This window comes from Girardinichthys multiradiatus, chromosome 11 (assembly GCF_021462225.1).
Source record: "Girardinichthys multiradiatus isolate DD_20200921_A chromosome 11, DD_fGirMul_XY1, whole genome shotgun sequence".
NCBI lineage: Eukaryota > Metazoa > Chordata > Actinopteri > Cyprinodontiformes > Goodeidae > Girardinichthys > Girardinichthys multiradiatus.
In genome coordinates this window covers 31,363,095-31,390,772 of record NC_061804.1, presented here as the reverse complement: position 1 = coordinate 31,390,772, position 27,678 = coordinate 31,363,095, and the positions used below count along the sequence as shown (strand labels likewise).

Sequence of the window (27,678 nt, the reverse complement as noted above, 5' to 3'; positions counted from 1 at the left end):
CTTTGAAGGGTCCATGATGACTGTAGGGACGAAGTTGAGGAAGATGTGGTTACAGTCTGTCCGTACAGTTGTGTTGTTGAAAGCTACCTCCAGCTCATCCATGGCTTCCAGAAGAAGACGCTCTGCTTCGTTGTGAAGGTATTCAAAGGAAGCTTCCTATTAAGCAAACAGACCAACATAAGTGCCAGTGTAAACTACTGTGACAGATGGGAAAATAACCATTTAGGATCAGAGATTCACTGAGAAATCTGCAGATGGCAGCAATCGGATGGTTTTTGGTTTGATCGGCTCTGACATGGTTAACAGCTGGTAAGAAACTCAAAAATCCAATTTTATGCAGATCAGAGAACACACCATACCTAAACATTACCAGGTCATGCTGACACCAAAACTCTTTGCTGTAGAAGTTTTTCTGGGGGGTAGAAGACTAGATGTTCGATGATGTTGGCATCAGAAATATGTTTAATTGAATCAGAGGAAACACAGAAGCTATTACAGACATGTCTGCAGTTAATTCTGGCTGTGAGAGAGCAAAAACAGAGTATAGTAAAGCTGCTCTGTTTTATTCTTTGCCTTATTTGGAAATGTTGGCATCCTTCTGAAAATCTCAGAGCTAAGGTCAGAATCTAACATCTCTAGGGAGAACACACAGAAAAGCTAAAGTCTTAGGGGTAGAAAAGTGTCTTTAGGTTTTCTCACCTTTGTGACCAGATCAGAATGGCGGATGATTGCCCGGACAAAGAAACGGTAGTCAGTAACCTCTGTGCCCACTTCCACGCGTGCTGCACCCAGATACAGGTGCATCTTGTGGTTGGCACAGGGAATGGCAGTTAGCGCAAAATTGCGCATGCGGTTGAGCTCCAACTGGAAAGCTAATGCGGGCTCCAGGTGCCGATAGATCCTGTCTTCCTCAAACTGAGAAAACCAGCGGAGACAAAAACAAAAGGACCAACAGTAAGTGCTACAAAGTTTTGAATAAGCTTCGTTTAAGTCATATCTAAATATATCTTTTCTAGTTATAATATCTAATAGTCTTTCTCATAGGAGGAGTAGTAGGAAAACGTATTAGAACAGAATTGATGTAAGAGTAGAGAGACGCCTTGGAGCAACACAATGTATTAAGTAAATGAAATCCTCAACAATCTTAATCTCAGGAAGCTGCTAATGGGTGTCATTTCTTTTAAATGGGGAACATAATTAAAGAGTTCATTACTGTAATGAGTTTTAGTGGTGTGTAGTTGCACAGAAACTATCAGGCGTGGTGGACAGGAAGAGTCATCACTGATTCGGAAAGAATAAAACTCAGCAGTGCTGAGGGAGGGTGAGGGTGTTAAATCCGTTTTCATTTCAAATATAATATGAATGGACGGATGTTAATCAAACAGTTTAGTGTTAGCAACTGCAGATATTTACCAAAGGGTAGACAATTTAAAAGGTAAACACCTACCTTATCTCTTGCCCGGAATGTGAAGAATTTGGGGAATTCTCTCTGTGAATAAAATTTAGATAAATACATAAATTAAAAGAAAAACGCTTTAAGCATTTAAACATACAAACTTTGAAGCAGATGAAAAGATTGCTTTTACTGCTCCATGGTATGTAAATCTGCTGCATATGCTGTATTCTCAATGCTGTACATTGATGTTTTCCGATGATAATTTATCAGTCAAACAATCAGGAGTGTGCACAAAAGCAGCAAGTTATCATTGCTGCACTGACAGACGCATGCAGCACTCGCTATGCTAATGAATAAAATATCCGCTTTCCTCAGAGGCATGTGGTCTTCTGAATAATGCCTGGTAGCATAGTTTGACGTTATCTGATGAAGTGTCCAACTCGCCAAAACAATGCCAGGACGATTGGAGATGCTCTTATCAACTCACGGCCAACGCTATGATGAGAGAGCTGCAAACCTTAAAAGACATGGTTTGGCGCTGTGATTAAACATCACTTCGACTTAACATTACTGATCTATAGGAAAAAGTATTGTACAATGTGAGCCCTGAGCATGCATGGATATCACTTAATGCTGAAAACTAGTGAAGGACCCTCCATGTATGCAGTTATTATGATTGGGGTCTTATTATGGCCCCATAAAAAAGAAAAATCAAAGAGTATTATTGACATGACAGCAGAATTGGAAGACATGGAAATTTCTTGAACTTTTTTCTCAATTCTCTTTGCTGTTTTGTACATTTAAGAGGCATTGTACTTCATTCAGGCTTACAAAGTGTGATCCTTCCGATTAAATAGTTGCAGGAGCCCGTGGCAATTTGAGTTACAACAACAAACCGCAATGTATGTTACTGGGATTTTATGCGACTGACAAACACAAGGAAGAAGGTTTTCTGAATGGTTTTCTATCATTATGTTTTATTTTTTAATTTATCAGCGTTATTGGGAAGCAACCAAGACATTGGCATCCACTGAAAGGGGGAGCTGCAGAGTACCAAAGCTCAGGTGGGAGAATCTCTCAGCAGGACAACTACTAGTTGGGCACTCCGAAAATCTGGCTGAAGACCAGAAGAAGAACAGCAAGAAGAACGCTATCCCAGAAGTCCTATGCGTGGTCTGGCACAAGTCATGCCGGGCAAACAGGTGGAAGATGGTTCTCAGGTCAGGTTAAAACAAAATTAACTTTTTGACTCCATGGAAACCACTACGTGAGACATAAATTGCACATAACCCCGAGCACACCATCCACCACCCAGAAACATGGTGGTAGCAGGATTATGCTGCGGAGATGCTTTTTTTCAGCTGGTCAGAGTAGATGGAAAGATGGATAAGTAAATATACGGTAATGCTGGAAATAACCAATAAAAGACTTTTGAAGTTCGCCTTCTAGCAGGTCAACATTATAAAAACAGTCAGAGCTATGAAGTGGTTTAGATCTTTTTATGCGTTAGAATGTCCCAGTCAAAGTCCAGACCTGAATTAAAATGGTGATCTGTGGCAAGAATTGAAAACTGGTGTTTACAGATGCTTACCACCTAATCTGAAGGAGCTTGAGCTATTGTGCAAAGAAGAAGGGGCAAAATGTCAGCCTCTACATGTGAAAGACCCCAAAAGACTTGGGGTGGGGTTGGGGGTTAACTATACAAAAGCTTGCAACACCTTCCCGAACCTTTTATTAGACTGAATTGAAAGAAGCTAAATTTCACATCCAAATGAATATAGATTCCTCCTGAATAAATGTGAGCTAAAATAAACCAGAATTCACTCATCTCTAAATACTTACATGAAACCTTTGGTCCACCTCACAGTTGACTTGTTTCCTGAAATCCTACCATCAAAAATGAGCAAAAGCGAGGCATGCAGAAAGAAATACAGAGAAAGAGAAATGGGAAAACAAGCTAAATTTTCAAATTATTAATGAAATTATCATAATAATGCAGTTCTATGAGATTATTCATAAAATACTATTAATTACAGAAAGAAACATGCAAGACATATAACAATTGCTATCTTCAGACATGCCATTAAGAATGGCTCAAGTGGTAACAAGCAGTTGGAGACAGTGTACTCCATGTAAATATTAAACAGAACTCCCACCTTCTGGGCGACAAGGAACGTCAGTCTTCGGATGCTGTGTTCAAACAGCAACGATTTCTGAAAAAAAAAATCAAACCTTCAATGTTAGCACTGTATGATATTTTTATGTTTCTTCTCGAGAAACAGAGCACACCTTTGACTGAGTGAACTCCCGAAACATGGCTGCCAGGGCATCGTCTTCGATGTCACTGTCCGTCTTTATAGCTATGTTCAGGATGTGGATAGGTTCCTCCTGGACACTCTGTATGATAAAGTAGGCACACTTTGTTTTAAGTTGAACAAACATATTGGTCAATTACATGCCTGTGCTGGTCTCTTTTCATCACCTTGTTGTCCTCTTCACCATACAGGACAGGAGTGCCTCCATCAGGGAACATTGGACTTGGGGGAGGAGAGTCAGAAAAGCAGCTGAGGACATCATTAATGTTCCTGTAAGGAGACAATAATCATGAAATCTATCATTTACACTTATTTATGATTCTACTTTCCTCTAAATGAGCACTAAAGTAGTTTTTTTTTAATGTTTTTACAGAAGAACTGACCTTGTAAACTCTTGGAAGGAGCGAAAAGAAACCATGGCTCCCATACGTTGACAGGGTGGTGTAAAAGATGTATCAAGCAGGACGTCACTTACACTGGCCCCATGCATCATGCCGTAGTGATTCAGGTTGGATGAGAAAGACATCCTAATATGTAGACAGAAAACAATGGTAAGAAAAAACCACCGGTTCAGCAAAATATCCGGGAAGGGTTGCCCCGGTCCACCTTAAAAACAAAAACAGTTTTCATTCCTCAGTTTTCTTGCAGTTTTGTATATCGAGTTAGAACAACTTTGGAGATGCACCAAAAAAGAAAAAAATCGACTGGTGAATGGAATCAGAAGATTTTCAGTTTGATGGGTCCTGAACTGCAATTGACTACTGAAAACCCCGATGATCCTATTTTTTCTTTAAGTGAACATACATTACTCTGCAATGAAAACAACAGCACCCTTCAGAACGGGCACTTGAATTGAGTAGAGAAAACCTTTCTACAAAATGTCGAGACAGGTCTGTGATTCATTCAAGTAGTAAGAGACTGAGAGAAAGCAAGACTTTCTGCAGATAACAGGAAGGCTAGATGCAGTAGAGCAAAGGGGCTCCGTTGTATGCTTTTGAGCTTTGTAACCTGGCCGATAAAGCTAATTTGAAATGTAAACTCTCATAACTTTGTCTTTGTTTTAAAACAATCGTACAACGCTCTTTAACAACTAGTCTCTCACTAAGTTGTCTGATATCACCTCTGCTTCTAATGTAACTAATTAATGATTAATAATGTTCTTATTTCCTTTAATTGTATAGCTCTTAAAGAAATTAGTATCGTCTGTATCGGGACATCAACTATTGAAATTGGTAACAAAATTTGGATCGGTGCAACTGTGATTGATTTGTATTACAGCAGAAGAAAGTCTCACATTATTGGAAACAAGGTATCTGAGAAATCAAAACTGAATGAATTTAGAAAAAAAAACCAAAAACAATTAACTGAAATGTAATCAATGTAACTGATACAGACTGTGTCAGTTACATTAAAACTAAGAAAATATACATTTCGTGTGACCAAGGAAAGCTAGAGGCACCGGAAAGACCCTTTAGATTATTCTCTTTCATTTAGTTGGGTGTTAGTCAGTCAATGATAAGAAGGTATCCCAGAAGTTGCACCCACATTGACCACTAAAGAGTTTTTTGAGGCCAACCTGTCTTCAGGCTCCAAATCGGAGGACTTTTTCTTCTCAGCATTCCCATCTTTAGCTTCACTATCCTGGGGTTTAGGCTGCTGTGCTTTAGCATCCAAGGTGTTAACATAATCCCAGATGGGAGTGGTCATTTTCCTGACAGGGCAGTTAGAGGTTTCAATATTGAATATTCTTACCGGTATCTGTCATTTCTTCGCCAACTATCTTTTTTACCCAACATGACACATGATCTGAACAATGCTGAGGGACTTCCACAAACAATAAACACTGGATTTTTAACACACATACATACAAACAAACAGAAACATTTGTAGAAACATTCAATGCTAACAGACTTGCAGTTAAACTCGTAAAAGATTGCACTGGACTCAAGTTTCTTTGATAGAATAAATTTTAGGAATTTCAAGAACTTTGTTGAGAATGACTGAAATGTCTACTTCATCATGCAGCCAGTTAGTCTACAATGATTAGTCTATGCAATAAAAAGAATGTTTACAATACCTGTTGAGAGTTGGGATGTTCCCTCTGCAATCAAATGACATTGATTACTACGTGGTTAGTTTCAAGCATCAGCAGAAGAAGACAGTCAAGGTGGAGCAATGTGTGTGGGAACGTCACCGTGTGTCTTACCAACGTCTAATGTTAACATGAGAATAGAGGATGAAGTGAATGAAAAAGGAACCACACATCCCACATTTCTGACTGCTCCTTTTTTAAAACATGCACCATGAGATGTTAAAAACCTCCTTGTTCAGAGAACAAAGAAAGGGTCTTTTAGCACTCTCATGCAGTTGAGTTGTCCAAAATGATGTGCCAAATGGAAGGTTAATTAAGCCATGTCAAATAAATAACATGCAACAGAATGAGAATATAATAGATTTCTACAAATAAAATCAGCTAAATCAGAGTAACAAAGGACAAAAAAGTACAAACAGCAAGGAGGGAGAGGAGCAAGTAAAAGCACCAAAACATACACACAAAGACAAATCAATCATCAAATCCAAAAATCCCACAAATCAAATATCTCGTCACTGTTTTGTTTCTTTCTAAACGTCATGTTTTAAATAAATACAACATATTTACATTAGCTACAAACTTTAAAAGGAAAATCAGCTCATTAAGTACTTAAACATGTGAATTTTGTTGCTTATGGAGGCAGAAAATCTATGTATAATAAACAACTTTAGTTCTTGCAAGAATTATTTGGATACGGATGAAGCACACAATGAACAGCACTTGGATGAAATGTTAATAAATCACAAAACAAACATTGATCATATTGGGTTCATTTGTTTAAATTTCCAAATGAACATTGTGTTTCAAAAGGGTTCCAACACCTTGACCTCTTTGTCACATCAAAACCACAAACTGCAATGTGTTTGGTAGGGATGTTATGTGATGAGAATCAAAATAGTACATAAATATGAATTGGGAGGAAAAGGACAAATGCTTTTCAAACTTTTATACGAATGAAAATCTGAATATTGTGGTATATATTTGTATTCACTTCCATTTACTACAAATGTAATCCTGTACAACCAACTGCTTTAAAAAGTCACATTTAAAAAAAACAAAAAACAGGTCCGCCTTTGAGCAATTTAAACTCTTTATTTTTAGGCTACACAGAAAACATTATGTGTTTTTGGTGAGGGTCAGTTTGTGGTTGTAACCTCACTATGTGAAGAAATTCAAAGAATAGGAATATTTTGAAAGGCATTGTATATTTATGGCCAATACTGTACATAGCATGACCAAACACTAGTGCTATCAAATGCAAACATCTGCCCCGTTGAAAAAATCCCCGCAGAACAGCGGGAAAGAAGAAAAATAACCCACAACTCCTGAGACGGTACAGTCATGTGTTACCTGTTGGGATGTGAGGTGGGAAGCATGAATTGGAACTCCACTACACATGTGTTGTCCTTCAGCTGGCGATGCTGAACACTATTGAGTTCATAGGCAATGTATGCTCTGCGGACGTACACCTGAGATCATCAAAGAAGAAGCCACAGAAAACATCACTCATGTGAAGCACCTGTATGTTTGTTGAGTTCCAGCTACAGGAAACTTCTAGGCAGCTTGAGATCAGTGTTCAGCTCACCTCGAGGGCAGCCATCCTGACCACCTGATTACTGTGGTAGAAAAAGTTGGGCAGAACATCAAAGATGGATGTTTCTGAAAGGATGAGTTTCTAGGGAGAAAAAATGTATAATAATATATGTTGACCCATTTGTTGGAGTAATAATGAAAACCACAACCTACAACCATCTTGTTTGCTACCTACCTGCAGGTTCTCAATGCAGAACTGGTGCCCATACATATCAATGGCAGACAGGAAGATGGACTCCACCTGGTTGTGTCGTAGCTCATAGGAGGGAAGGTGGGACGCAATCAGAACCTGGGTGAGGAAGATAAATGGGGTCCTTCAGGCATGTGACAGAGCACAATACTTCTTTACTTATCTTATGACATCTTGGAACAGCATATGCCTTCATGCAGTTTTAACTCTGGAATTTGTCTGCGGCTACAGAGTCTGAAGCATGTAATTATCCATCTTTGCCTAAATTCCTACTCATTAAAAACTTCTGTCACTATGCAGTCTCTGCTACTGTAGTAGGCTTATAGTGACATCTAGTGGTGATGTTATAAAGAAAATCCTGGTTTCACTAGATTTATTGCATTTTGCACCTCAGAAGGAAACTCAAAAGTCCTGCTTTTTGTTTACACGTGTACACATTCCTGTTTGTGTTTGTTGCTGAAAGGAAAAAAGACTACGTCTGACCTGCCGAGCACGCAGAGCCACCTTGGCATTTGTTGTCTTGCTGAGCTGTGTGAGCTCAGTCAAAATGGTCATCAGTTCATCTGTCAGGGTAGGATCACGGCCACATAGCTGATCCTAAACACAGTATTTAAAATAATAATAATAATATTATTAATAATGCAATTTACATCTTTAGCCCACCAAATGGCTCATCAGTTAAACTACAAGGTAGTGCCTTTTGACTCAGCAATAAACATTTCATAAAAACATCTTTATCAGAACACAAAAATACATACATAAAGAGAGAAATGAATTGCTTTTGGTTGCAAGATATATAAACCACACTGTACTATATAAAGTAAAAAAAAAAAAAAACTGAAATATTAGTTGGATATTAATTGGACTTATTGTTATCTGAAACCTAACTGGGCTGAAATATAAAGATATACAAGATATACAAAGAGCTTAAAAAAACCCTTAAAATAGTTAAGATTTTTATTGCAGCAGCTCAGTCCCAAATAAAAAATAAAAAATCCAACCTATAATTTGAGAACATTTATTCGGTGACAAAACAATTACATGTTAAGAAATAACTGTTTTTAAACCTAAAATCTTTAGTGCTACACTTACTGATATCCCCTTAAATTTAATGTAATTTAAGAACAATTTACAGACTTTATACTTATTCTAAAGTCTTTACTCTTTTTAGGTTGAGAAGAGTGTCTTGGAACCTCTACTTAGTAAACCAGGATGTTCTGTTTCCCTGGGTTATAAATATGAGATAACATATTGCCACACTTCTCTGGATCAGGACCTATTATCTTCCACCACACAGTGTGCAGATGTAAAAAACATCTCCAACACTTACTGAAACCTGCAAGGAAAAACATCATCCTGGAGTCACCAGGTCTCCATAACAACCATGAGGTGTTATCTACACATGGACCAGTTGCTGGAATGTAAGCTCAGGAAAAAGCCTTTCATGTCCTACCATCATGTGGAGCATGCTAAAGTTTACCAAGAAAGCTGTACTTTTGGCAGATGAGACTAAGATTGTGATTTATCGTAACAGGCACCATAGATGAGGATAAAAACAGGTTTATTTTGAAAATACTTAATGTCCACAGTTGTGTATGGAGGAAGATCTGTAGTGCTGCGACCCTGTCTCTCTTCTACAGGCCATACACGTCTCATTGCAGTTTTCTCCCCAGAATAAATGTACTCAAGTAAAACGTTGTGTAAAAACATAAAGTTTGGACACTTACAATCAGCATAGTAACCAGCAGGTTCTTCCTAGTGACTTTTGCGTGGGAGAAAATGTAGTTCACAACATTGACCATGTCACCTTTGTTCTCCTCTCGAAGTGCAAAAACACACTTGTCGTAGTGTCCTGCAAAGCAACAAATGTAAGGCATAAATTAGATACCAGTGCTCCACCAAATGAAGAGATAAAGTCAGTGCAACTCTTTAGAGAACAGTGAGCAAAATCTAGTTTAATCCACTGTGTCATCTCACCATTCTGGAACTGGATCTCTACTTTTAGGTACTGTCTGAGCAAGTCCATCACCACTGCCTTCATGTGGCCTCGGATGCCACTTCGATACCTGATGGAGTCAAACACACAAGTACGGCCTTACGTGAAAGAAGCCCCAATTACACCGGCAGAAACAATATGTTCAACATCGTAAGCTATGGTATATGTGGCTTACTTCTGCACCAGTTGGACAATGCTTTGAGTGTTCATGAAGAACACTTCTCTCTCTGATTTTTTGTTGAGAGTAGCAGCATGGCTGTCAAGGATGTTTGCAATCTGGAAACGATGGAGAAAATCAATGTAAGCGTTTAACCCCAGAAGCAGAGACTCAAAAGCATTAACCCCACCTCCCAGAACGGCTATTCCAGCAAGTAAGAACTGCTACCTAGTTCTTTTTTTTAAATAAATGACTTTTTTCATGGTTTAGGCAAAAGGTTTAAGCAGGAATTGTAATTGACAACACATGCAAGAAAAGTTATGTGCACATAGCTAGGTTGGTGGGTGCACCTGCTGGCTCGGGAACTGGCACAGTACAGATGTTATGTTGCTGGCATACTGGGCCATCTCCTTCTTAATGGCCTTCTCCACAGCAGGGGGGATCCGGCCTGAAACGCTAGTCATGATGTCTTGAAGTTCAAGGAGGGGCAAGGAGGGATCGCGCATGGTTTTCATGAGCCTTTCCACCCACTCTTTCAGCTGGGAGACACAAAGCAATATTTTGTTAGTGTCCACTGTTGTAACAGCTAATCTGAGCGTTTACTTGAATTTTCTTAAATTCTTACTTTAGCACTGAAGAAAGGCTCGGGGAGACAGTAACCGTTCATGATGTGAACAAGATGATCCAGAGTGCTGTGGAAGATTCTGTGCAGCTTCTCCCCTCTCAGAGCTACAGTCTGGGTTGACGGAAGCATTCCTGTGTACAGCTCTGCCTATAGGTATAAAACATATATTTAACGCTCTAATCAAACGTCACGCAGTTTCCATGGCGACGCACACACAGATTGAAAAAGTGGATTTGTCTAGATAGTTCAAGCATTTTAAATTAGCTGGTGACTATTGTTGAACTACCATGCTGGGTTTTCTCAAAAAGATATGAATACTACAAAAATGAGACAGAGGCTTTTGGAAATATGACAGACTAAATGTCACCTACATTTAGGGATGTACTGATTTTATGAAACAACTCTCAAGATTTGAACAGAGATCAGTGAAAGAGTTTAAACATTGTAAGCTATAACCAAAGCAGGATGAATACACTGATGCAAGAAAATAACAGTCCTGACAGAAAGCACAACAAAGGACTTGGTATAGGTCATCTACTAGTACCAAGGTATACAAATGGTTTTAAAAAGTTATGGTTCCAAAACTACTACGATTTTCTGATTTTCTATAGACTAATACCCTTTTAATCAGATGCCGTTTGTCTTACCATCATAAATGTGTGGAGTTTTCTAAATGCTGCAGGGACTGTGTGCAGTGGTGAGACAAAACTAAGATATTTCAACAATAATCACTTCAGGTGGGTTTGGCATAAAATGATCAATTTATATGTGGAAAAGCACCTCATGCACATGTATGAGTATGGTGCAAGGTTTATAAAGCTGGTAGCCTGAGGGCCCTGTGAACCTTGTTAAAGGGCATTTGAATGAGATGCCAGATACAATCCCTGAGTCTTTTCTGGCTGCATGGTGCACAAATACCTCAGCGCCACCCCTCCCCCACGTGTTGTGTACTGCCAGTCAGTTGGCTGAAATAAGGAGACAATACTTTACCATTGATTCGACAACATTCAGCTGTTTGTAAATAGTTTTGATGATGACAAATACACAAAGTCCTGTTCTGGTATCTAAACAAGTGAAGCTCATCAAGAAAGTAAACACGCTACAAGCCGCATACTGGGTTACCCAGCCCCTGTAGGCTAGCTACCCAAGTGGCCACACCGACCAATTACCAAGTAATACCACCTTATTTTACTCCTGTAATGATATACAGGGCAATAAGGCAAAAAGTCTAATAGTTTCCACAGTAAGCATTAACAATAAATGAAGTTGGTATTTGTTTAACATGTCAATACAGTCAATATATCAAAATCCAAACAGATAGCATAGATAGCTTTATAAAAACTGTAATTAAAACTGTAACACTATATTACTCTAAATAAAAAACTGTTAAACCATGTTTTAATCTTTTTGTTAAGTGCTGTGATACCATGGTATTTTTAGTCATACATGGTTTGAGGGATACAATATACATATATATATATACATATACAGCACAGACCAAAAGTTTGGACACGCCTTCTCATTCAAAGAGTTTTCTTTATTTTCATGACTATGAATGTTGTAGCTTCACACTGAAGGCATCAAAACTATGAATTAACACATGTGGAATTATATACTGAACAAAAAAGTGTGAAACAACTGAAAATATGTCTTATATTCTAGGTTCTTCAAAGTAGCCACCTTTTGCTTTGATTACTGCTCTGCACACTCTTGGTATTCTGTTGATGAGCTTCAAGAAGTAGTCACCTGAAATGGTTTTCCAACAGTCTTGAAGGAGTTCCCAGAGATGCTTAGCACTTGTTGGCCCTTTTACCTTCACTCTGCGGTCCAGCTCACCCCAAACCATCTTGATTGGGTTCAGGTCCAGTGACTGTGGAGGCCAGGTCATCTGGCGCAGCACCCCATCACTCTCCTTCTTGGTCAAACAGCCCTTACACAGCCTGGAGGTGTGTTTGGGGTCATTGTCCTGTTGAAAAATAAATGATGGTCCAACTAAATGCAAACCGGATGGAATAGCATGCCGCTGCAAGATGCTGTGGTAGCCATGCTGTTTCAGTATGCCTTCAATTTTGAATAAATCCCCAACAGTGTCACCAGCAAAGCACCCCCACACCATCACACCTCCTCCTCCATGCTTCACGGTGGGAACCAGGCATGTAGAGTCCATCCGTTCACCTTTTCTGCGCCGCACAAAGACACAGTGGTTGGAACCAAAGATCTCAAACCTGGACTCATCAGACCAAAGCACTGATTTCCACTGGTCTAATGTCCATTCCTTGTGTTCTTTAGCCCAAACAAGTCTCTTCTGTTTGTTTCCTGTCCTCAGCAGTGGTTTCCTAGCAGCTATTTTACCATGAAGGCCTGATTCACACAGTCTCCTCTTAACAGTTGTTCTAGAGATGCGTCTGCTGCTAGAACTCTGTGTGGCATTGACCTGTTCTCTTATCTGAGCTGCTGTTAACCTGCGATTTCTGAGGCTGGTGACTCGGATGAACTTATTGTCCGCAGCAGAGGTGACTCTTGGTCTTCCTTTCCTGGGACGGTCTTCATGTGAGCCAGTTTCTTTGTAGTGCTTGATGGTTTTTGCGACTGCACTAGGGGACACTTTCAAAGTTTTCCCTCTTGAAGCTCATCAACAGAATACCAAGAGTGTGTGGAGCAGTAATCAAAGCAAAAGGTGGCTACTTTGAAGAACCTAGAATATAAGACATATTTACAGTTGTTTCACACTTTTTTGTTCAGTATATAATTCCACATGTGTTAATTCATAGTTTTGATGCCTTCAGTGTGAAGCAACAATATTCATAGTCATGAAAATAAAGAAAACTCTTTGAATGAGAAGGTGTGTCCAAACATTTGGTCTGTACTATGTATGTATATATTCCAAAAGGAAGCTTTTGTTAGAAGGGTGCTTCTAGAGAAAGAGGGAAAGATTTGATTGGACATTGAAAACAGATTATTATACTGTCCTGTTAATTGTTTGTTTGCCAACCATTATAAATACACACTTAGCCATGGCCTTTATTCTTCTAAACCCACACTGGTATATTGGGGTGTCAACACCTTGAAGCAGGGACAAATCTCTTTTTATCACATAATGAAGCTGTCATCTTTTGGCAACATCGATTTCCTGCCTCACCAATGTTCTGACTCTGGAGTGATGTGTCAACACCCCAACAGCCACTGTAAAATGCCCTCAATGTGCAGCCAAGTATTAATCCGCAGTCTTTCATGAATAGTTGATAAATTTCAAATAGAATAATGAAAATGATTTAATTAAAAAAGAAAAAAAGAAAATTTTCCAAATTAAACAAAAGGTGTCTGTTTTGGTATTCTGCAATAAATACTGCATCAGTCTAACCTGTTGCACTCTGCTTGGGTCATCCAGTTGCAGTTTGGCGATGACGCAGCCAGGTTCCAGCGCTGCTCCGGCCCTTTTCACATAGTGAATACAGCCCGACTCTCCAGCGGTGAGGGTCAATACCATCTTCATCACCTAAATTTCACAAAAACATTTACAACTTGAAATAGTTTCAATCTTTCTTCCTTTGTCAATGCTCTAAATGGACACTGTACCTCTATTTCTGCAAAGCACTGTCCAGCAAACACATGTCCACCATCCTCAACTGTGTACTGAATGAGTTTTCCTGCTGAGGGAGATCGCAGCAGGGAGGGATCGTTTTCCTTTTCAAAAACACACGTCTTGTTCCCAATTGTGATGCGATACCTAGTTATGGGAACATTTTTACTATAACATACCTAGAAATTTATAACATGCTGTATTTTCTTTTAAAAATTGACAAGTGACCACTTGATTCTTTAATGCAGTTAAAACAAACATTGTTGTTTAGTCTTACCTATCCACCTCTTCCTTCATGTATGTAGTGTAGCTGCTTCCATCATATGAAAGCAAAAGACCTCCATCGCTGAGACGATGGACATCCACCTCAGTTAGAGAGCTGTTCATGATCACCACATATGAGTTGGGAGACTGTCGTGTCACTTTCAGGACATACTTCATGCCTTCATAGATCAGCTCCACATCCACAGTGTTCTGTAGTGTATGCGCTGGTAGCACTTGCCCCCTGATAAAAGAGTAAAAAGGCTCACGTGTTTCCAACAATAATGTTTCATTTCTTAAAAGATCATTTCAGCTATCTCTATTTACCTCTCCAGGGAATGCAGATAGTTGGAAACACTGTTCCTCAGATTGACATCTGCCACATGCAGAGCCCCACTCACAATTCCAAGCATGGTATCAGGACGCTCTGCCTGCAAGCAACAAGCTCTTTACTGCTCAGTCAAGAAAACCTTATATAGTGAACGTTATGTGCCAACTGTCTGATTTAAAAGGAGCTGCGTACCTGCATCTTCTCTGCAATGAGTCGATCCAGCCAGCCCGTGTCGATGGTGTTATGCTGAAAGCTTTCAGTCTCCAGCAGCTTTATTAGGTATTCAACTGTTGTTCTAAAATCTCCTCTGATAGAAAGCTCCTTGAGAGCAACCACCATGTTGCTGAGAAAAAAAATTTAAATCACTGATCAGGATCACACGGACGTTCTTCCCTGACAATTAAACAGCATCACATACACTTAAATGTTTTGGAGTTAGCTAATTATTACTAGGACCTTTATTGGAACTGTGGGATCAAATGAAACTAAAATTGAGTTTTGGCAGCACACCCCAGGTTGGTTTGGCTTTGAACAGAGGACGAATGTGTGCAAAAGCACCTCATGCCCATTTTAGGTATGGTAGAGGCTCTGTAATGCTGTGGGCCCATGTCGCTTCTAAGGCATTTTGAACCTATGTATAAAAAGCCATACCTTAAGTCATTGTGAGCAATAATGTAAAGCTATTATTGCTCACAATGGTTATGCCATTGTTTGGACAGCTTACTAAATCGCTTACATAAATCCAAGTTCTGAGATTTTTTGGCAATGTAGTGTTTTAAAATTAGATAACAAATGATATTACCATACAGCATTGTTTTAAAATTTACTCACGAGATAGCTTCTTCACGATTCTCTCCCCAAGAGAAACAGTGTCCAAACTGGGAGTCGGCAAACTCATGCAGGCCTCCTGCCGCTGCAACGCTGAAGTAACCCCACACGTTCTTGTTGCTCCGGAAATTTAGCTCTTGCACCGTTCCGGAGCTTGGCTTGAAACCCTGCACAAGTCGGACACAGGAAGACACTGCATTTTATCTTCCAAAGGCAAAATGTTCAAAAACTAAACGAAGCAGAAGTTGAAACCGCAAATATTTGGTGTATGAAGAAAATCGGACCTCATCTGGGTTTTCACTGGTGATACGTGCTGCAATGACATGCCCCCGTGGGGAGGGCGAGTTTGACAGGGACTCGAAGTCAATTGGAGTGTCTCCCCAAGGCTGGACTCCATAAAGCATCCGAATGTCTTTGATCCGATGAAGAGGAATACCCATTGCAATCTGGAAAAAAAAAAAAAGTGTTAGTGTAACATTATATTCATGCTAAAAACTCAACTTGGAAAACTTTGACAGCCTTGCAAAAGTATTCACTTTTCCTTTTCGTAAAGTTAGAACCACAAACTTCACCTAAATTATCTGAATTTTGTCATGGTTTTCAAAAATTTTGAAACAAATCCAGTGACAGTCATTGCCTTTCAGTGATATAATTAAAAAACCCGTGTTTAATTTAATCACAGTATTAATCCATGAAAAACTGCACATAGCAGCATTCTACTGTTCGAATGCTTTTCTTCAGCAGGGAAAGGGAAGCTGGTAAGAGTTAATAGGAGAATGGATGGATCTAAGTACAGGGAAATCCTGTAAGATGTCATATGACAAAATGTGAAAAGTTTAAGAGGTAGGAATATTTTGCAAGGTACAGTATCCTCGATGTATTTGCATGGAAGGTACGCATTAGGTTTTCCCTGGCATGGATATGAAGATCAGATTTTCTTTTTCAAGACAATGACCAATAACATTTCCCAGCGACTGTGGTTGCTGAGCTTCCCACACTGACGCCCAATCATCCATGACTACAAATCTTTCAGTCTTTCAGCTTGACTGCCTCTGACCTATTAACACACAACCCTAAACACTGCTGAACAGACCTCATGACCTAATCCTGCTACAGCCCCCAGGATCCACCACACTGTCTCTGTATACTGTCTGCTAATTTTACAGATGGTGTCCAAGGAAACAAAGGGCCCATCAAAGCTCTGACAGCAGGGCAGCATGGAGACTAGCAGGACAGTCACTGATGTAACAAGTTCTTTTTTATCACTTTTGTTGCAGTGAAGGCTTTGCAAGATAGACTGACCTGCATCTGAGCAGCAGGCAAGTTGACATCAGCCACCATTTCGGTACAGGGGTGTTCCACCTGCAAACGGGGGTTGAGCTCTAGGAAGTAGAAACTGCCATCCTGGCTGTAGAGGTATTCCACGGTACCTGCACTGACGTAACCGACCATCTTTGCCAGCTTCACAGCACACTGCAAAAAAACAAATATAAGCAAAACAAAACACGATGGGCTTTAAAAAATAAAGGCTTAAATCTGATGGAAATTATCACAAACAATTGTATCGATATATATGCACAAGCCGTGCAAGTTCAACTATACCCTTTCCATATCCTCAAACACATCCGAGGTGGCTATGGAGGCCGGAGCCTCCTCTATGATTTTCTGGTGACGTCGCTGCACAGAACAGTCTCTGCCAAACAAGGAAATGGCGTCTCCATACTGATCCGCCAAAATCTGCACCTCTAAGTGACGGGCATGCTTGGCTAGCTGCATGACAAAGATGGGAGATCCTGGAACTTCTGCCTGGACCTAAACCACCAACAGTAAAATCCTGTGGTCAATCAGTGCAACATAACACCCCTATCATTAAAATTAGGCATGTAAATTAGTTCTTACCTGTCTGAAGAGGTTAGGGAAGTCGTCGGCGCAGTTGACCTTACGGATCCCTTTTCCTCCACCCCCCTCCGAGGCCTTCACCATTACTGGATAACCAATTTTCTCTGCAGCCTGGAAATAGAGCACAAGAAACCATTTGAGCATACACAATTCCTGCATAAAGGAAAATGACAGCATAGTGGGAAAGACATGCTTACTTTGAGGCCCTCTTCTACGTCCTGGATGCAGCCGCACTCATACAACTCATTAGGTAGATTGATGATTTTCTTCTTTTGATTGCTTTCTGACCATTCCATTGTCAAGTCTTAAAGTATAAAGGCAAACAGCTATTTCACATGATAAGAAAGTGAAAAGGTAAACAGTCTTAAAACACCCTTAAGATGAACACAGAAATGGGCTGAAAACTGGAATTTAAGCTTGACAGGCAGGTTGCAAAGAGTAACGCATCATGCAAAACTGCTACTAGGTCACACTGAGAACAAAACTCTTCAGTGTGGAAGTTTTACTGAATGAAGAAGACACAATTTACTACTTTTAGTATAACATGTCTATTAATGCAAGATGTATGATGGACAAATGCTGTAAGAAGCTCCTTGAAAGGAAACTGTATAGAAGTATTTAGGCTTTTCATTTAGATTTCAGCAACAGAGGTTACATGTCAACAGGAGACAACAGGATGCTGAATGTTTTAAAGTAAGTTACTCTGTTTATCCTGTGAACAGTCAAATTCTTCCTTAAATTTGGCAGTCCTTTGCAAATCCCCCAATGAAGGTGGGGCTCTGTTTGCTCTAAAGGAAATATACACAGAGACCGGCAATAATGATAACCACGCTAACTGCAGTATTCATGCCATTCACCAATAAAAGATGCTAAAGACCTGCGCTAGATGTCAACTCTGTAAATCATTGTCTTTAAATAAATGCCTTATTAGCTTACAATACATTAATATATGATTTTAAAACTAAATAAAGAAAACTAATGATTTAATCTATCACAACACTACATCAGAGCTTTTTTCCCCTCAGTTACTAAGTCAGACAGTTGATATTTGTATTATTTTGTTCTCCTGCAATGTAGTAACTTTTCAAGTGTGCAAAAAAGAGATAAGGTAAGTTAACTATAATCACCCTTGTAAAAGAGATATGCTGCTTTTAAGGTGGCTTTTATTTATAAATACCCCCATAACATGGATGAATTGAACATGTCAGTAATGCAGGGACACAGCTCAACTGTTAAGTACAACAGTACAATTTTCAATTTATCTGTAAATCAGAAAAAAGTATTTTGTTGCTTTTTATAGTTTATAAAAAAAGAGCTAAATCTGATCAGAGCTTAAGAAAAATAATCAGCAAGAAACAGCCACAAAATCTCTGATGATCAGTACATCAATAATTTACAAGGACATTTAGGTGCTATGGCTAAAGGCTAAAGTTCTCGTTTAATTCAATTCAATTCAGTTTTATTTATATAGTGCCAATTCACAACACCTGCCGTGTGAATAAAATGAGAAGAAAACATTTCAAATAATGTAAGGTTGATTGTTGAATATTAATGAAAAAAAATCCCCCAACAGCATAAGAGGAAAAAAATCTTTTAGTTACCTGTTCCGCTCCAGGGTAGAGTTGGAATACCAGCAGTCTGAGCTACAATAGAGCAGGCTATCTTGTCTCCAAGAGCCCACATTGCCTGACTTGGAGGACCTAAACAACAATATAAATATATATATGTATTAATTTATATATAAATAAAAAACAATCTGAACTTAAAAAGAAAAGTGGGTGAAAAAATGTAAAACAAATACAACAGATAAGAGGTCAACACATTTCCTTTACCCATGAAAGCAATGCCATGCTTGTTAAGGAGCTCTGGGAGTTTTGGATTTTCCGAGGCATGACCCCAACCGGCCCACACAGCCTACAACGTGTATGTGAAAAACCACAACAATGGTGATACAGAGCAGAGGAAAATAACTGGTCGACTGTGAGAAAAACTGGCATACTTATTGTACCTGAACAGGTATGCGCTTAGCAATGTCAAGAATGAGCTCAACATTGGCATAGTTGTTGTTGTTAGTTCCTCCAGGCACAGGCACATAATGATCGGCTATTTTGATGTATTCTGGGAAATAGAAAATACCTGATTTGTGAAATTCCTAAAAAGTACAAGTCAGACAGGTCTAATAGTCTTTTTCATGTTAGTTTACTACATTCATTCTTAATCACTCAAGGATATGACCTAGAACTGAAGGCCTTGAACTATTCACTAGTTCCACGTGAGCAAATGGTCAACGAATCATTGAAAAGAGTTACAAAAAATGTACAACTATGAGAGTGCTTACCTGCATTGGCTTTCAGGTCTTCTGGGGTCACCATGACAACAAAACGGATTGCCCTCTCATTGCGGAACATCTCGTAGGCCCAGCGGCGGATAGAGCGCATGCATTTGACTGCTGCAATGCCATTGTTGGCAATCAGCACCTGAGGGAGCAAAAATATTTTGATAACTCATGTTTATTTTGTCTACTGGAAAAAAAACAAAGTGAAAGGATGAAAATATTGTATGTTTGAGTACATTCTTGACCCACCAAAATATAAATCACCTTAGATGTTCTATGGTAATCTCAAAGAAGGACACACTGTGTGGCGTGCTTAACTTTATACTTTACTTGTCGTTACAGTGTCTTTAAAATGTTTTTATACTGACTGAACTTTTTCCCCATTTTGCCACATTACAAGCACAGACTTCAGTGGATTTGTAGGCTAACCCATAGTGAAGCTGACTTGAGTCGAATCTTGGAAAGAAATGTTAGAAGTTTTCAGCAGGACAGAAAAAGGCTTGAGACTGGGAGGGTGGTTCACCTTCCAGCAAGACAACTTGGCAGTACTGGTGAGTGAAACATCACAAAGGACCATTTGGATGCAATATTTAGTAGGATATAAAAATTCACGTGTTTACAAAGAAAAATATGTTTTATCTGTGTCTTTCAGCACGGGTTTGCAGCATGATTTGGGAGGAAATGAAAGCCTGGTTCACTGAGTTAATCAGAATCAGAATCAGCTTTATTGCCAAGTTCGTACATACAAACAAGGAATTTGCCTCTGGTACACTTTGCTCTTTTGTTCTGTTTTTGCATTACAGAATAATGTAGAGACTGTGGTATTAAACAGATAAAAATTATCCACCATGATTAATATAAATGTTTTAGTGCTGATTTAGCGGGAAAATAAATATTTCCAGAAGGATAATGACAAAAAAAAGGCATGCTACTGAATCTTAATTCCTTAAGAGCAACTCTGTATAAGCTGCTAAGTCCAGAAATCTGATCCCTATAAAGATGTATCACACAACAAGTCAGTTTATAAATAATTATTACTTAACTACAATACAACCACTGGTTTCAAAGGTAATTTATGTTTTAGAACTGTCCAGTAACAGTGTAAATACTGGAAAATTACTGTTCACAGACAAGCAGCATCCAATCAAACTGTGCATGAGCTATTTTGCAAAGAAGAATAGGTTACACTTTCACTCTCTAAATGTGCAAAGCCGACAGAGACTTGACTCAAAAGTAGGGGTGCACCAATCGATCAGCTGGCCGACACTTACATGTGAAACCGATCATATCCACCGATTTTATCCACCTTTGCAATGATCTCAAAAATCAGCCACTGTCCCCTTTTGCTCCGTCGTGAAAGAGGCCTGACTGACAGACCCGCCCACCAAGTCACATCTGCACATGCGCGGTCAGTCAGTTAGTTTTAAAAAAAATCGGTATCAGCCAGTATCAGAATTGGCAGGTCTGGCTTTTTAAAGATTGGCGATTGTCCAGAAAACTGCAATCGGTGCACCCCTACTTGTAGCTGTAAATGAAGCAACAGATGATTCTACAAAGTTGTGACACAGAAGGAGCTGAATACACTTTATGATATAGGTTTAACTTTTCTTGTTTGTAAATGGGTTTATATGTGTTGGTATATCAAATAAAATTCAAAACAACAAAATGCACTGAGATGAGATTTGTGGTTGTAACAAATGTGTAAAAGTTCAAGGATTTCAAGAGGCATGGAAATTTGCAGGACATTGAATAACTGGTGCTTTGTGTCTTAAATGAATCCTGTATCTAAATGTATGACAGATTCTGATTTTGTTCAAGAGGTATTTTTTAACATCTATTGAAGAGGGCATCAAAAACACAAGTTACCTTTTCAATGACCTTGTTACCACCAAAGCGGGTGACAAACTCAGCAGGTGAGGCGACAGTGAAGTCCCGCTGGAGATCAATTCGCCTGCGATCTCTGCCTTGTTTCACCAAATGTAGCCCTGACATGCTTGGTCTGCTTAAAAAAAGAAAACAAGAAATATGCAAAATAGCCCTTGGTTAAACATTCAGTTTTCAACAGAAGTGCTGCTGTGAGGTGGCTCATTAACGAACACAGACAAATCCTCAATGTGGGTCTTAGCAGCATCTGCTTAAATCCCAGAGCATTCATATAGCTAATTTTCATTAAAAAAAACATATCACTGCACTTACAAATTGTTTGACACCTAATTGCTTGTAGGTGAGTAACACGAGTGCCCAGAAAAGTCCATGCTAAAAAAGCCATGACAACAGAAAACATCTGGCAAAACCTGAAAACCACTGGGAAGAGGGATACAACAATGTAACAGGGAAAGAATGATTGGGCAGACAGGATTTTTTCATGCAAAGGCGCTAAAACGTAGACACAAAAACATGGGCTCAACAAGATTTGTGAGATCTAATCATCAGCCAAAATAAGAGTCATGAAGGAACGTGGAGTTTTCATGGGAGGAGCATTGCTATCAGCTGGCAGGTGGAGCAGGACTAAGGTTGTCTGGCTGGCTTTCTCTGGCCTGATCTTTAATGGTTGCATCACTGCAGCAATCACTGGCATGTGGCGAATTAGTTTCAGCTAGTTTAACAGTGTGGCCCTTTAAGACGTGAATGGCTGACTTTCAAGCAACCTCTGAGATCCCATCCAGTATTTCCAGTTGTAAAGCTACAACCATTCTAAAAACATTTAGAAATAAAATTCCCATAAAAAACGTAGACTTTTTTAATTCATCTTTAAAAAAAAAGATTTATGTTGAAAAAAAGTGAAACTTTTTTTGTCTCCCAGCTGTGAATATTATAATATTTAGAGTTACATGAAGTCAAATGAAAGACTGGCTACAGTTAGAAAGATTAAAGGCTGTTGGGGAGCTTTAGACAAAGATCCATCAATGCTCAGCATCTCCTTCTGACTGTTATATGAAAGATTTCTGTGTGTGAACATTTCACATCTTTTCCAAACCAACATTCAGAAGTCTTCGCGTGCTCTCCAGGAAAAGCATTCAGACTCTGTACACAGAGAAACCCTGAAAATCGGTTTTCAGACAGGGAGACAGCATTTTTCACACACTGTAAAAAGGGGCCTTCCTACACAGGAACGGAAAACTACAGCTATGTCCCAACTCATACGGGACCACCCAAGGATTCACATCTGCATGTCTCACTTAAAATATGTGTTTTTAAATTCTATGAAGGAAAGATCATTATGAATGAGAAAAAAGGAAAAAAAGAAGTACAAAGAAAAACATAAACCCTGATTTGGATTCTAACCTTAAATTGTGTATGGGGCCATCAATGTGGTCAAAACCCAACTCATTCGTGCTGTCGGAGCTACCAGAAGACGGTGACAGAGACCTCATCTCCTTGTCCTCCAATGGTCCATCTACCCTGATTTCATCCTCCGAGTTCTCCTCCGATATAGAGCCCACGAGGAAGTGAGACTGCAAGGCTCCCACGGCTGGGTTCTTCTTGGCAGCATTGTCCTGCTGTGCCATGGCTGGCCAACGTGAGCAGGCTGCGAATACTGACAGTGCAGAGGCAGAAGCAGCTATAAAGGAGGGCCAGAGTTCAAAACACATCACATCAAGCTGGAGCATAGTGCAGTTTGTTAAATTGCAAAAGTGGGTTGCATAAACTTAAGTTTTATTGATATTGCAACACTTGGGTCCAGACAGTGACCCATATTCTGAACAACGTCTGGAAAGACACATTTATTAAACATGTCAAACCAGTTGTGTGTACAAAACTATTCATTGCAATACATTCAACAGTAGTCAGGAAACCACATATATTAGAGATCCTAATTCAAACGAAAACAAATCAATCAATAATTAAAACCTTTTAAAATAAGTGTTGGCTTCTAAACACATTAAGCTACAAATTACTATATCGCACACGTTAGCCTTACCATGTAAAACTATTTCAAACGAAATACATATTAACCCGCTGCATAAATGGTACAATAAAAATAAAAAATGGCATTATATCAACAAGTGTGGCAAGGAATGTGGAGCATGTCTTACCAAACAGTTACCCAAACTCTGAACAGCTTCTGGAAAGGTATATTTCCTAAAAATATCATTACATATGACACATACTTTATCCTTCCCATGTGAAGCTGATGCAAAAATTTCAACCCAATGCTTTAAAAAAGGTAGCTAAGAAAGTAAATAAAGAAATAAATCACTATCCACAAGTGTAAAATAAACTTAAGCACATATATTGCTGTGAGCCAAATTCTGAAATGTTTGAAATACATTTATAATAAATAGAATCCATAAAACAAAAAACAGCTCACTTCTAAACATTAAAACAGGTCTACAAATGACCATGAAACATACTTAATCTTCATCATGTGCAACCATTGCAAAACTAATACATATTAAGCAAATGCATAGAAATGTAATTGTATACTGATTATAGGAATACAACTTACCAACTTAGTTATGTTTAATGTAATGCTAAACGCCTCTGTTTCCTTTTAGGTTTGTAAATTACAAAAAGAATGTCAAACTCAATATAACTAAAAACCAAGCAGTGAAAATAAAGGCACATTACCTCACTGACTAACTGCTACCATCACCCCTCCGGTTCGTTTAAAGTGGGGGAAGGAACATTTCCTAAGGCACACCTTACCTGTGGATAACTGCTTGCGAGACCAGAAAAACAAGCCGAGCACAGCAGCCAGACACGCGTTAAACGTGAGCCAGGGAAACATCACTAAAAGATAGCGGCGGTCGGTTGCATTTAGCTAACCGAATTCCCAGTCAAATAAGAATATTACACAGCTAAAGCGGAGTCTTCACTAAAGCCTCGCTTCGAGTTGACATTACCTGTCAAAGCTACCTGCCTGCCTGCCTGCACTGTTACAGCAGTAAAACTGACAAGCAGTGGCGGAGATGCTAACATGACTAGCTCACCGGGCAACAGTTAGCGTCTTTATAATGTGCCATAATGAACACAGTGGTACTGCCCGAACTCGAGTCCCATACCGTACTGCAACATGAGCGTAAAATACCCCCCTAGAGCCGTTACAACATAATCTGGGATAATATCTAGTCGCCATGAAACATACCGGTGGAGATAAACCGACACGTAATCCTGGAAACGTTGACTGAATGGCATCAATAAATTAACGGTGTTTTTCGCACATGTATTTCTTCTTCAAAGATTAAACAAAAAAAGGAAAGAAATCACATCATGATGAGGTCACACTGCCCCTACAGCCGATTCAACAGCAGAGAGTGGGGTGATGTGGTGATGCGCAGGCGGGTTACTCCTGGACAATGACCTCTGACAGCTTCTTCCGCTGTAGAACTAGTTCGAATAGAAAACGCCGCTCTAAAAGAACGACTTTACAGATACGAACAATTGAACTCAGGATATAATTAAGGCTCATGGTTTAAAGAAATAATTTTGCCAATTTAAACCTTATTTATTTATTTTCCTATATTAGTCCTACACATTAATCAACAGAAATGAAAATTCAAACATCAAATGTATTTGCAAGTGGCAGGACTTAAAAATCAAGTCAAATTAAACTACAAAAACGTCTATCTATTACATTTTTTCTCATTCATGTCACAAAACATAAATGAAATCAGGATAAATTAAATTAACAATCAGGAAGGACTAAACTACATTTAACAGAAAGACTGCATAAATTATCTTTAAAAAATTAGATAAAAAGTCAAATTTATCCAATCACTGCCTTATTTTAACTTAAAATAATGACTTTTCTTAGGAAAATAGGATTAATTATTGTGATATTTTACTAGTGTATAAAATGTTGCATTGTCTAGCCCTGTGCCTGCAGAATAATTTCATCAAACAAAACTAAACTTGTCCACAAAAGCTGTACCCAGAGGACATTGTAGGATCTCATTCAGGAGCAGGAGGTTTCTCTTACAGGGCAGGTTATAGTTGGAATGTTGTAACCACTGAGTCAAGAAACACTGCAGTGCTTAACCCTTTAAACAGTGGTTAGTAAATACGTGATCACGTGTAGACAGTGACTAAGCATATTGACCATTTGTTTTTAACTAACTTTTTTGTAACCTTGTAAACTGATATTTTCCTAGTTTTTAATATGGTGATTTCATGTTTTAATCTTAAATCTGCTGACTGCAGATCAAAATTAGACATACTGGCTAAATGTGGCACAAATGACATGCTAAGTTGAATCGTTATAAAGTAAAAATAAAAATAAAACAATGGTTTGGCTAAAATAAATGTGTATTGTTTTTTATTTCTGGGAAAGTCAATGTTTGACGTTCCGGCTCCTTGAAATTTTTCTAATGTAAGAGTGCAATGCAGCTTCCATTACTCGAGTTAAGTATTTCATGTTTGTTACAACTATATCTAGAAAACCTTCATCTACGCGGGCCAATCAAATTCCAAAATTAATTTGTAGGCGGGGTTAGAGCTATTGCACGAGGGGATGTACCCGGAAGAGCCAGGGTGTCAACTGCTCAGTGCACGTGTGTTATGTTGTGTTATCTTGTTTCAGTCTTGGGCACTAAGGCACCGCTTCAACCACTATTCACATTAACTTGTAAATTTAACTCTCGTGGTGCAAACACATCATTGTTTTATGCGCAGAGGAGAAGCGAGCAGGAAGCCTGGTGTGTTAAAAGATTGCAAATATAAACTGAACTAGCACAGATGTTGCATTTGTCGACGTCATGAAATCATAACTGTTTAATGAGAACTGTGATCTGTAGAAAGTTGGTACAGAAAGTAGTTGGAAATCTACTCTGTATAGGTTCATTTTTAACATATTTCTTCCCCCACCCGTCCCAAACAACCCGTATAGTATTAACAGGCTTTACATTGTCAATACTGCATGGGGCACTGGATAACGTGCTTGCAGACTGACAGGTTTAAACTTGAACGAGTTTGTTTTTCTAACCACATTGTTTCTGTGCTGCAAACATTTTGTAGGTGATACTCCAATACAAAGCTACAGTCATTCTGACGGGATTCTCCAAAGAAACGGAACACAGTTGTTAACTGAACAATCAAGCTTTCTGTTGCATCAGACATGGCACAGTTCTTGCTCCTACAACAGATATTCATTACTTTCCATTTGAACATTTTAAGGAGGTAAATATTTTCTGTATGTCACTATTAGAAGGACAATATGTAAAAGAAGAAGAAAAAAGCTGCATCAACCTCCTGTGCGGGACTGGCAACCTGTTCAATGTGTACCCTGCCTCTCTCCCCTGGAGATAGGTGGGTACCAGCCCCTGCACTGACAAGTGGATGGATGAGTCTGCACACCCTTAAACTAATATTTAGTTGTAGTACTTTACTTCGCTAGTTGCTTTGTTTTGATATTAGCATTCGATGTTAGGAGTTAATCAGCATCCCACACCTTCATTTGGTAATATTTGCCCACTCTGTCTCGCAAAACCTCTCCAAATCTATCAGATTATCAAATCTCTTGTACAGAGCCCTCTTTAGGTGACTATACAAACACTGTCTGGTCCATTCCAAATTTAATTTCCTTCTGGTAAAGCTCTTATTTTGTTGACTTTGACGTATGCTTAGACTGACATTGACAGTGAAAAATTTAATTCCTATTTATCTTGAGCTTTCTAACAGACGCCTGAAGATATTAGGTTTAAACTGAGTTGCACTCAGAAATGTTTATGATTTTTTCCACTTTGACAAAAATCTAGTTTCGCATAGGGAAAGTGAAGATTATTACACTGCCCTCACCATGTTTTACTCTGAGTTTGATGTTCCTTTGGTAATGTTTATGTGTCAGACGTACCTTTCAAAAATTCAAGTTTGGTTTCATCAGACCATAACTTATTTTTCCATATGGTTTGGGGAGATTTTAAGCAGACCTGGACGTTTCTTTGTATACAAAACATCTTCTGTCTTCAAACCCTACTCGTTAAATCATGTATATGGAGGTTGTAGGAGGCTGCTGTCACGTAGAGTACAAGTACTAACTAGAAATTCCTAAATATTTTAGATCCTCTGTAACCCCTTTTAAACAATGGCTTAGCTAAAGGAGGCAAATGAGCAAACATCAAGAAAAGCCTACAAGGACAAG

General features: G+C 39.0%; 1 protein-coding gene across 8 annotated transcripts in view; it reads right to left on the bottom strand.

Annotated features, from left to right (window-relative positions):
* acaca (acetyl-CoA carboxylase alpha) overlaps positions 1-24,892 on the bottom strand; it is a 42,800-nt gene extending 17,908 nt beyond the window's left edge. Inside the window, exons 1-37 of one of the 8 annotated variants that reach the window (XM_047378890.1) lie at positions 24,688-24,892; positions 22,884-23,160; positions 21,465-21,600; positions 19,602-19,740; positions 19,272-19,381; positions 19,096-19,177; positions 18,865-18,963; positions 17,461-17,567; positions 17,264-17,374; positions 16,967-17,176; positions 16,667-16,837; positions 15,649-15,810; positions 15,368-15,531; positions 14,729-14,879; positions 14,533-14,636; positions 14,222-14,449; positions 13,941-14,091; positions 13,726-13,860; positions 10,365-10,511; positions 10,090-10,278; positions 9,758-9,858; positions 9,564-9,652; positions 9,314-9,438; positions 8,070-8,183; positions 7,572-7,685; positions 7,389-7,478; positions 7,154-7,272; positions 5,789-5,812; positions 5,288-5,422; positions 4,095-4,238; positions 3,879-3,981; positions 3,686-3,793; positions 3,553-3,609; positions 3,239-3,283; positions 1,448-1,489; positions 700-915; positions 1-156 (exon numbers count right to left, since the gene is read on the bottom strand). In XM_047378890.1, coding sequence (XP_047234846.1) covers positions 1-156; positions 700-915; positions 1,448-1,489; positions 3,239-3,283; positions 3,553-3,609; positions 3,686-3,793; positions 3,879-3,981; positions 4,095-4,238; positions 5,288-5,422; positions 5,789-5,812; positions 7,154-7,272; positions 7,389-7,478; positions 7,572-7,685; positions 8,070-8,183; positions 9,314-9,438; positions 9,564-9,652; positions 9,758-9,858; positions 10,090-10,278; positions 10,365-10,511; positions 13,726-13,860; positions 13,941-14,091; positions 14,222-14,449; positions 14,533-14,636; positions 14,729-14,879; positions 15,368-15,531; positions 15,649-15,810; positions 16,667-16,837; positions 16,967-17,176; positions 17,264-17,374; positions 17,461-17,567; positions 18,865-18,963; positions 19,096-19,177; positions 19,272-19,381; positions 19,602-19,740; positions 21,465-21,600; positions 22,884-23,107 — 4,602 coding nt within the window. In that variant the 5' untranslated portion in view covers positions 23,108-23,160; positions 24,688-24,892. Of the gene's footprint in view, positions 157-699; positions 916-1,447; positions 1,490-3,238; positions 3,284-3,552; positions 3,610-3,685; positions 3,794-3,878; positions 3,982-4,094; positions 4,239-5,287; positions 5,423-5,788; positions 5,813-7,153; positions 7,273-7,388; positions 7,479-7,571; positions 7,686-8,069; positions 8,184-9,313; positions 9,439-9,563; positions 9,653-9,757; positions 9,859-10,089; positions 10,279-10,364; positions 10,512-13,725; positions 13,861-13,940; positions 14,092-14,221; positions 14,450-14,532; positions 14,637-14,728; positions 14,880-15,367; positions 15,532-15,648; positions 15,811-16,666; positions 16,838-16,966; positions 17,177-17,263; positions 17,375-17,460; positions 17,568-18,864; positions 18,964-19,095; positions 19,178-19,271; positions 19,382-19,601; positions 19,741-21,464; positions 21,601-22,883; positions 23,161-24,687 lie in introns of those variants that run through there. The other 7 variants (XM_047378892.1, XM_047378887.1, XM_047378888.1 and 4 more) reach the window with 7 other exon arrangements.
* Positions 24,893-27,678: the final 2,786 nt, after the last annotated feature.